A 10,672-nucleotide genomic window follows, 5' to 3' on the forward strand; every position below is an offset into this window, starting at 1 on the left:
GGGGTGGAGGAGAGAGGTGTGTCACAAGCAGTTGTAGTGTTTTGGAGGCGTGGTGGTGGAACAACCTCCAAAACTACTGTGCCTTGACCTGCGTCCTTCCCAGCTGCCAGCAGAGTCACCCAATGGGCCGTAAAAGACAGGTAACGTCCCTGTCCATGCCTGCTGGACCATGAGTCAGCGGTAAGATGCACCTTACCACTGACCGCCCTGTCCAGCGAGGTATGGACATTGCCTTCCACATGCCGGTAGAGAGCCGGAATCGCCTTCCGTGAAAAAAAGTGGCGTTTGGGTACTTGCCACTGAGGTACTGCACATTCCACAAACTCACGGAAGGGGGCAGAATCTACCAACTGAAAAGGTAGCAGTTGAAGTGCTAGCAATTTTGCTAAGCTAGCATTCAACCGCTGGGCATGTGGATGGCTGGGAGCGTACTTCTTTCGGCGCTGCAGCAGCTGGGGCAGGGAAATTTGTCTGGTAATATCAGTAGATTGGCCGGATGTACTACCACTACTACGTTGTGACACACCTATTTCTACACCTTCGGTGCAGGCTGCAGAGAGGACTAGGGGTCTAGTGGGGTTTGAGGTCACAGAAGGGCAAGGGGAGGACCGCTTTGGTCTTTGGTGTGGGTCTTTCTGGTATGCCTGCCAACGAGCTGCATGGCAGGTCGACATATGTCTGGACAAGCATGTGGTGCCCAAGCGGGTGATGTTTTGGCCACGCGAGATACGCTTGAGACATATGTTGCAAACAGCAAAGGTAGCATCTGATGGACAGGTTTCAAAAAAGGCCCACACCAAAGAACTTTTGCTGTACCGTTGAGACACAGCAGCGCCACGTAATGCAGTTGGTGTACTGCCCTTAAGCTGACCCCTGGAGGGCTTCCTGCCTCTTTGAAGATGTGCCTGTGCCTCGTCCTCTTCCTCCTCCCTCCTACCAGGCACCCAGGTAGAGTCAATGACCTCATCATCCCCTCCCTCCTCATCATCACTGGCGACAACCTGGCAGTATGCTCCAGCTGGGGGAACATCACTCCCAGATTGTTGTCCCTCTCGGCCACCCCCTCTCCCTGGGCTCACATCAATGCCTTCCTCTATCAGTGTTCCGTCATCGGAGTCTTCAAAACGCTGTGCATCTTCAGCTAGCATGTACCCAACACTGTGTTGAAACAGTTCGGGGGACTCCTCAGGAGGACACGGTGGGACTAGGGAAGGATTGTGTGATCCCATTGTGCAGAGGGTAGAGGACGCCTTGGCAGCTGCTTTGCCAGACAAACTATAATCAGTCTGTGTGAGAGAGGATGAGGAGGATGAGGACGGCTTGGTCATCCACTCAACTAATTTCTCAGCATGTTGAGGCTCAACACGGCCAGCTCCCGAAAAGAAGGACGAGCGGCCACGGCCACGTGCTGAAGAGGATGCACCACATCCATCACCAGCGTTACCTCTAGATGCAGAGCCTGCTTGCCCTCGTGACTCTCTGCCTCTCTTTGTCCTTCCAGCCATAGTTATGCGTTCAGGTGTTATGTAACAAAATAGTCGCTGTCACACCAACTGCGTTCAGATGGTATTAAACAGCAACCACACAGTAAGAGCGACTTGGTTCAAGTGTAAAGTAACAAAATAGTCGCTTTCACACCAACTGCGTTCAGATGGTATTAAACAGCAACCACACAGTAAGAGCGACTTGGCTCAAGTGTAAAGTAACAAAATAGTCGCTGTCACACCGACTGCGTTCAGATGGTATTAAACAGCAATCACACAGTAAGAGCGACTTGGTTCAAGTGTAAAGTAACAAAATAGTCGCTGTCACACCAACTGCGTTCAGATGGTATTAAACAGCAACCACACAGTAAGAGCGACTTGGCTCAAGTGTAAAGTAACAAAATAGTCGCTGTCACACCGACTGCGTTCAGATGGTATTAAACAGCAACCACACAGTAAGAGCGACTTGGCTCAAGTGTAAAGTAACAAAATAGTCGCTGTCACACCGACTGCGTTCAGATGGTATTAAACAGCAATCACACAGTAAGAGCGACTTGGTTCAAGTGTAAAGTAACAAAATAGTCGCTGTCACACCAACTGCTTTCAGATGGTATTAAACAGCAACCACACAGTAAGAGCGACTTGGCTCAAGTGTAAAGTAACAAAATAGCCGCAGTGACACCAACTGCCTTTAGTTGCTATTAAACAGCACGCACGCAGTAATAGCGACTGCGGTCAAATGCGATTTAACAGCACGCACGCAGTGACACCAACTGCCTTTAGTTGCTATTAAACAGCACGCACGCAGTAATAGCGACTGCGGTCAAATGCGATTTAACAGCACGCACGCAGTGACACCAACTGCCTTTAGTTGCTATTAAACAGCACGCACGCAGTAATAGCGACTGCGGTCAAATGCGATTTAACAGCACGCACGCAGTGACACCAACTGCCTTTAGTTGCTATTAAACAGCACGCACGCAGTAATAGCGACTGCGTTTCTGTGCAATTCAATAGCCCAGTTGCATTAACAGCGACTGCGCTTCTGTGCAAATAAATTGCACACGTGCAGTAACAGGTAATGCGTCTGTGTGTGCAATTAACTAGCACACGTTAAATAACACAGAATAATTATATTTAAAGTAAATCCCTAATGCAGGCAATACAACACGTTAGAGCGCTGCATGTAGAACAATCTCCTGCCTGATAGATAAACTAGCTGAGCTGTACAGTTTATAAATATATTGACAATGCCTAAGGATGTGAATATATTCTCTACAAACTGTACTTTTAACTATACTGACTACACTTCCTACTCTATCTATCTTTCTATCTATCTATCTATCTAGTTAAGACACTGTGTCTCTATCTCTCTATCTCTCTCTGTCTGACTGACTGATCTTCTCTAGAACCGCCAACACACTACACTAGGCAGCCGTGCAGGCTGCCTTTTATAGTGGGGGGCGTGTACTAATCCCCCTGAGCCATAATTGGCCAAAGCCACCCTGGCTTTGGCCAATTATGGCTCTTCGTTTTTTGAGCGCTGTGATTGGGCAAGCATGCGGGACATACAGCATGCTTGGCCAATCATCAGCGCTCAACGCCCCAGTGAATTATGGGACGTTTAGTGTCATTCGAATTTGGCGCGAACGACCCGTTTTGTACGATTTTCGACGAACGATCGAACGACCGATGTTCGATTCGAACATACGTTCGAATCGAACGCGGAGCTCATCCCTATCTACCACTAAGAACTCTTCTTTCCATCTTTTTCTGGAGTTAAAGAGCTATTAAACCCGAACATTTATTAAAATTGCAGCTAGCTAATTCATATATTTGATGACTGCATTTGCTTTCCTTAGGCTTTTTTATCACAGTTTTTTTTTTCATCTGGTGATCCTGCCAGTAAGTGTTATTTTTCCATTAAAGCGGGGTACACACAAATTGAAAATCAGACAGTTATATTAGGGCTGGGTTCACACTTATGCGAATCGGAATCGCATTTTCCCACATCCAATTTGCATTACAGGAGACTGTGACCGACTCTCAATGGAGCCGGTTCAAAAATCTCCAGGCGACTGTGGAGCAGATTGCACAGGGGTCCTGTGTGTCTTTGGCTCCATTTCAGGTCCGAATACAGGCAAAATTTTGAGCCTGATATATCCCTGAAATAGAGAACAGGAACGCGTGGGACCCCTGCTGTGAGTCGCATCCAAATTAAGTGTGAACCAGGGGTGTTGCTAGGTGGGAAAAATACCAGACTATGAGGAAGTCTATGGAGCCTTCCTCATAGCATTTTGTTATGAGGAAGGCTCTGGCCAAAACATGTTAGCACTATAGATGTAGCACTGCTGTTAGTGCCAAATAAAGATTTGTAAGAAGAAGCAAAGAAGCTGTTGCTGGCATTTCTTGCTATTTTGAATTATAATAAACCTGAACTATACACCGCTGTGGGTGCACATTCAGTAGTTACAATTGGTCCTGTCCCCTGCCACCTTCTTATCTGGCCAGAAATGTATACACATTTTCTATGCACAAGCTTTTTAGAAAAAGGGGGCCGAGCGCTGCATATTGGCCCCACCCATCCCTGACATCAGAGCTTTGATTTAAAACAGCTCTACTCACTCTCATTGTCATTGGGGTCGTACGCCCCTGGCTTGCCCACCAATCAATGGATGTGCTGGATGGATGTTTACACTGCTGAGGTATGTAGACCCATGTTCCTGGCCAACCCCAGGCCTTGGGACTCCGGGCTAATAATTCTGAATGGGCAAAATGAGACCTGCTGCTTTTTGGGGGCTTATTCTTAGTTTTAGCCCTGGTCAGTCTCTCCTTCCGACGCCACTGGTGTGAACCCAGCCTAAAGATGTAAATAACATGAGGGGCTGAATAGCCATTTGAGTTGCAAGGTGACACTGATAAAAAGCTGGCAGATTCAAATGCTGATTGATGGACAGAGGTCAAACATGATGCTATGCATTTATCAGAATACACTTCTTATAGGGCTGTTCAATGTTCATGTTCATGAATGTCCACTTTAAACTGCTAGATTGCTACCAGATCTTTTTGACATGACTATCAAAAAATATTCAATAGCCTTTTACCCTTTGGCAGTTTTACAGGTCTGCATAAATAAATTCCCAACATGTGCAACAACATTGTGTGCAGGAAAGCTCCACCTTTTTCATAAAAAGCCCTACTTGATCTTCTGCCAGTGCCTGAGCTGAAATGAGTCTGGCCCTGAGCATTTTCTCAGTGAGCAGATTTCAAAATGTAAAGTGGAACTTTTGTCAGAAAATTAAGTCCTGCTAGACCACTTCATGCTGACCTTTTTGCAGTTGTAGCTATGTAAAACATTAAAAATAAGTGTCTATACTGTTTAAAATCCAGTAATACACAGTTTTACCTTACTCTGCGCCTGCTCAGCTGCTCTTCATTTTTAGGCATGGCCAAATTTGTAGAGGTCTATCTGCTGACAGCCGTAAAGCAGAACTAAACCCCCATATCCTTTACAGCCATGGAAGCTACTTCTGTTTAATCTGCAACTGCCATGGTGCTGCACAGATGATCAGTTATGACACCAGCCATTTGATAGTTTGACAGTTTGGTTGAGGACACAAGCAAATGTGACAGCTAGAAATCGCACTCTGCATTCCAGGAATGAAACAGTTTTCGTGAAATCGATGGGTTTAGTTCCACTTTATGATTTATTACTGTTCAGGGCTTCAGCAAAGTGACAGCCTCCAGCAAGAAGAAACAGGAGCAATGCTGGAGGCAGTTTACAGTACACGCTAAATTTGGTAGCACAATTAATAATGCGGAATGTATGTTCCTTGCTCAAGAACATTATTTTTTATCAAGTTGTTATGGGTAAAGTTAGAAACCAAAAGAGGCCGACAGTGCAAAGATGTTTGTGGAACTCAGTCCCTGTTACAACAAAAAAGCAAAAGGAAATCTGTGCCCATGGAACTTTTAAGGGTTACGGCAAAAAAGTTAATACCATTTTACATAAAATGTACAACTTTTATTCCATATTCAAGTTAGAAGTTGACACAATGAATAATACATATGTCATGATATAAAAAAAGTATATATAAACATTGATGCATATTTTAGATATAAACAACATTGAAGGTATAAGCAAGTAGATACATGTTGAAATATATCTCAAAGTGTTTCTTGAAGCAATGTTCACTTCTTCAGGAATTGGTCAAATCCAGTATATCTGTGGAGACACCATGTCATACAAATAATAGAATTACATATAATCCTACATAATACCTAAATGTGGGTAAAACCGCAATCTCCACTCCGTACAATGGATATAATATACTTTCACATCAACTTAAAGGGGTTGTAAAGGTTTGATTTTTATTTTCTAAATAGGTTCCTTTAAGCTAGTGCATTGTTGGTTCACTTACCTTTTTCTTCGATTCCCGTTCTAACTGTTTTTTTTCTTTGTCTGAATTTCTCACTTCCTGTTCCTCCTCAGTAAACTTGCCCATCATCCGAGCCGTTCTGGCTGGGGGTTAGTCAGCGTGCTCGCCCCCTCCCTTGGGACTACATCCTTGCGGGGAGACGCTGTGAACACCCAAGGGAGGGACAAGCACGCTGACTAGCCCCCAGCCAGAACGGCTTTTATGATGGGGGCAAGCATACTGAGGAGGAACAGGAAGTGAGAAATTCAGACAAAGAAAAAAAACATTTAGAAGGGAAATTGAAGGAAAAGGTAAGTGAACCAACAATGCACTAAAGGAACCTATTTAGAAAATAAAAAACTAACCTTTACAACCCCTTTAAGGTTTTAGAGGATAACAAGATCCAAGGATTGTTAAAAAAATAGAGCAAAGACATAAAAGGACACCCTTTATAACACCCGACACATATACAGTCACCACACCGCTTGCTAGCTCTGCTTTAAAGGGGAAGCTTTTACATTTCTACCTAATTGTTAAATAAAATACAAATTGCCAGTCTTTGAACTTCCAGTCCCGTGAAATAGCTTGCAAGTCTATATTTGCCCAGTTCTTATTCTTAAGCGCAGAGCCAACAAGCTAGTACAAAGTAAAGTCTGATTGGTTGAACTTATTATAAATATAAACCTTAGCTGCATAACATTTAGTTTACTAAAGCACTTGTTTCCCTTTAATGTTTGTTGCATCTCAGTGGTTCTCCTGCAACCTATTTGTAGCTACTTTCTGTCTACATGCATTCAGTCCTCGGATAGGTTTTCTGATGGTGACATCAGTGGACCATGCCTGCATAATTTGTGTTTAAATGTCACTAGGAGTCTCTATGGGATACCTATGTTTCAGAGTTACTATATGGGAGGACTATTGAAAAATAAGGATGGCATGATATCACCCCATAACAGGAAATGATATGACTTATTAAATTACAAAACATGTTTAATATATGATAGTTTATCAATGGGGTTATATATACTTTAAATTATGAATTATTTTTGAAGGAGGTAGTTAGTCCGAAACATGGCTTTACCACATTAGCCTAAGGTTTTGATATTCTTGACCCCCTTATTGTGAGCAAACTATAGATATTCCACTGCGGGTGAGTTAACAGGCACTGTAAACACACAGCCACCCTGGAATGAGCTGAGGATAATGGTACAGCAGGGAAATCTGCCACTGACATTTCAGTTTTAAATGTCATATGTTAATGTTTATGGAGAGAAGTGTGCATTCCTCCTAGGTATCACTGCAGGGGTGGATGAAATCTGAAAAGAGTTGGAGAAAATACATTGACACAGAGAATTTTTTTTTATTACCTTCATTACAAAATGTCAACGTCTTTAGTGTCCCTGATGTAAGTAAATGAAAATGTTGACCTACAGAGCTAATGTTATGTATTGGTTTTGCAGGTGTGGTATATGGACGGCTATCACAATAATCGCTTTGTCCGAGAGTACAAGTCAATGGAGGACTTCATGAACAGTGACAACTTTACCTCTCACCGTCTCCCTCATCCTTGGTCAGGAACAGGCCAGGTTGTATATAACGGATCTATATATTTCAACAAATTCCAAAGTCACATCATCATCCGTTTTGACTTAAAATCTGAGACAATTCTGAAAACACGCAGCCTGGACTCTGCTGGGTACACAAATGTCTACCACTATGCATGGGGTGGCCAGTCAGACATTGACCTCATGATAGACGAGAATGGGCTGTGGGTGGTTTATGCCACCAACCAAAATGCTGGTAACATAGTCATCAGCAAACTTGACCCCAATACTTTACAGATCCTAAAAACCTGGAATACAGGATACCCCAAAAGAAGTGCCGGGGAAGCCTTCATGATCTGTGGGACTCTATATGTCACCAACGGTTATTCCGGTGGCACCAAAGTGCACTACGCCTATCAGACGAACACCTCCAACTACGAATACATTGACATCCCATTTCAAAACAAGTATTCACACATCTCCATGTTGGACTACAATCCCAAGGACCGGGCTCTTTATGCCTGGAACAATGGCCACCAAGTCCTCTACAATGTTACCCTGTTCCATGTCATCCGCTCTGACGAATTGTAGCTATCTTTAGCTGCCATGAACTGACCAAAACAGTAGGGCTGCACAAAACAGAGAACATTAACGGCTGACAAAACTTTGCTGTCCTTCTGTAAGGTCTGTCTGGGTCTAATGGCTACCATGTTTCCTCATTATCATTATAATACAAAAACACCTGCAGATCTAGACAACTTTACATTTTACATAACAACAGAATCAAAATGCGCTGCACTTAAGATCCAAGAAAATATACTTTTGTTGTTAAAAAATAAAGCTATAATCATGTAATAACAAGGCAGTGACTGTTGGCTATAATGGACAGCGCCCAACATCAAAGTTGCAGGATTTTTCTTGATGGAGAGCTTTTACTATTTGGAGACGGAGAACGCCCAGAATGATGACCATGGAATTTTAAGAACTTTCTGGAATTAGTGTGAGATTGGGTATTTTCAAGAGAGAAACCTTATAATTACTTTTTCTAGAGTAAAAATAAAAATCTCTACAGTTCAGAGACTCCACAAGTATTGCTATTACTAAAAAAAACACCAAAAAACACAAAAAACAAGCAAAAAAAAAACCTCTCCTAAATCGAGAAAAATTGAAGGTCTGTATTCTGGCTATAATGGTAGTTTGTCCATATTGTTTAAACTTATGTATCAGAAATGATCATGTATAATGTCTGTTGTACTCTGAAGTATTCAATTGTATTTGTCTGTTTCACGCGATGAATGTTGTTCAATCTGAAGTAGTTTGGATTTATTAAGAGCAATTCATTTTTTTTCTGTAAAAATCTTTAAAAAAAAAAGGAAAATATTTATTACATATAATATATACATATGGATATATGATTAGAGAAAGATGTTTACCCGTCATAGTAACTATAGAACACAAAGACCTGGTGCGCCGTCTCTTGACGTAGGGTGAAAAATGTGCACCAGTCTTATACACAGAATTTAATCTATGACATTAAATAATTAGTATTAATCGAAAGCAGAAATCGGTAGATGTCTGTGGAAAAAGCTTCTAGATTCTTTGTACCCACTCTGAGTAATTGTATGAAAATATTAGAAAATAATTTTTTATTATCATGATTTCAGTCATCAGAAAACAAAGAGACCTACCATACAGAGCGATTTGTACTTTCCACAGCTATCTAAAGAATAATAAAAGAAAATATTAGGATGTTCATATTTTATGTTTCGTTTTTCAAATTATACCAAAGCAGAGAAGAGGTCACAGCAGTAAAGCACAACATTTTCAAAATGTTTTGCCTTGTCTATTCACCAATATATTTTTAATGGGTAAGTTATGTTTTATTGGATAATTCTAACACCAGCTCAGGATAATACTGACTGTAAAAGTGTCAATAGAATTTTATACAATTCAAATCATCAGTCCACCAAAAGAAAGATTTAAGCTATAGGTAGAGTCTGGTATACTCGGTCATTGGCTTTCTATGTGCATTTGATATAGGGGTGTTTTCTGAATGCAGTTGGCTGGTGTGCATGACTATAGGTCCCTGCAACAAGGAAGACAAAAGCCATACTGCAGCTTCCGACACATGTAGGTCATTAAACACCTCCCCATACCAACAAACAACCTTCATTAATAAAGAGACTGGTGGATAGTGCCAGAGTATTAAATACTACAAATGGATGACTGCTGGTGGGCTTTATCCTCTATCCACCTCTCATATTCCAAAGAGATTCCAGTTTAACAATTTTGATTCAAGTTTTTCCACTAAACCCATTGAGGGGGGCCCATTCACATTTACGATTATTGGGCTATATCACTTAATGCTGGCTTAATGCAACAACAAGCCAAAATCCATTGAATAAGGTCATGCCTTGCATTGGTGTGCACTTTATGAAAACACATTTATGATATTACATTTAAAAACACACACACGCACTGCAATGCACATTCAAGAAAACAAATAATGTCTTTGGGTTCCTGCTGTGAGCAAAAAAACCTACACATCAATGCAATGCAGTACTGTATTTAAGGCCAGCCTCCCATCTTCCCATCTGGTAGGTACATTAACTTTTGGCGCCCAAAGCAACACCCATCTGCAGAGTTCACCTCTTTACTGAAAACATTTTACTCGTCCAAACATGACTAGAATTTGTGAAAATATGTAAATAAGCTAATAATGAGAGAACCTATTTCTATTACTGATGGAAAAAAATACATGTTACCTTAAATATGGCAACTCTGTGACTGCGAATATATTTTATTTATTTGGAGCAATTGTGACGTTCTAGACATGGCATTTGTTCAGTTTTGAGGACCATTGTTCATCAAAGTGGTAATGACAAATAGGCAGATTTCAAAGAACATTGAGCTCTGCCATGGTTTGTTTATGATGACGATAGACAATAAAAATGCAGAGAGGAAAGATAATCATGGAAGATCTCTGCAGATGAAATATATCCCACTTGCTAATGAAGGAAAACTGAACACACGGCATTGTCGCTGCTCCACAGGAAGGGGAGATGTTGCAGCAGTCTGTTCTCGCTCATCAGTCATAAGGCAGCCAAGAATGGCATAATAATCAACATAGCTTATGGCGTTTCCTAGGCAACCCGCATGGTGGTCAGAGTTCAACCCCAGGCTTGTCAAATGAATCCTGCCTATTGTATGACTTTTCCACTATTTA

At 41.7% G+C, this 10,672-nt stretch overlaps 1 protein-coding gene across 2 annotated transcripts in view; it reads left to right on the forward strand.

Moving 5' to 3' along the window:
* OLFM1 (olfactomedin 1) overlaps positions 1-9,203 on the forward strand; it is a 103,857-nt gene extending 94,654 nt beyond the window's left edge. For both annotated transcript variants that reach the window (XM_040324094.1, XM_040324093.1), the window contains exon 6: positions 7,363-9,203. In XM_040324094.1, the coding sequence (XP_040180028.1) occupies positions 7,363-8,037 (675 nt within the window). In that variant the 3' untranslated portion in view covers positions 8,038-9,203. The remainder of the gene's footprint in view (positions 1-7,362) is intronic.
* Positions 9,204-10,672: the final 1,469 nt, after the last annotated feature.

This window comes from Rana temporaria, chromosome 9 (genome assembly GCF_905171775.1).
Source record: "Rana temporaria chromosome 9, aRanTem1.1, whole genome shotgun sequence".
Classification (NCBI taxonomy): Eukaryota; Metazoa; Chordata; class Amphibia; order Anura; family Ranidae; genus Rana; species Rana temporaria.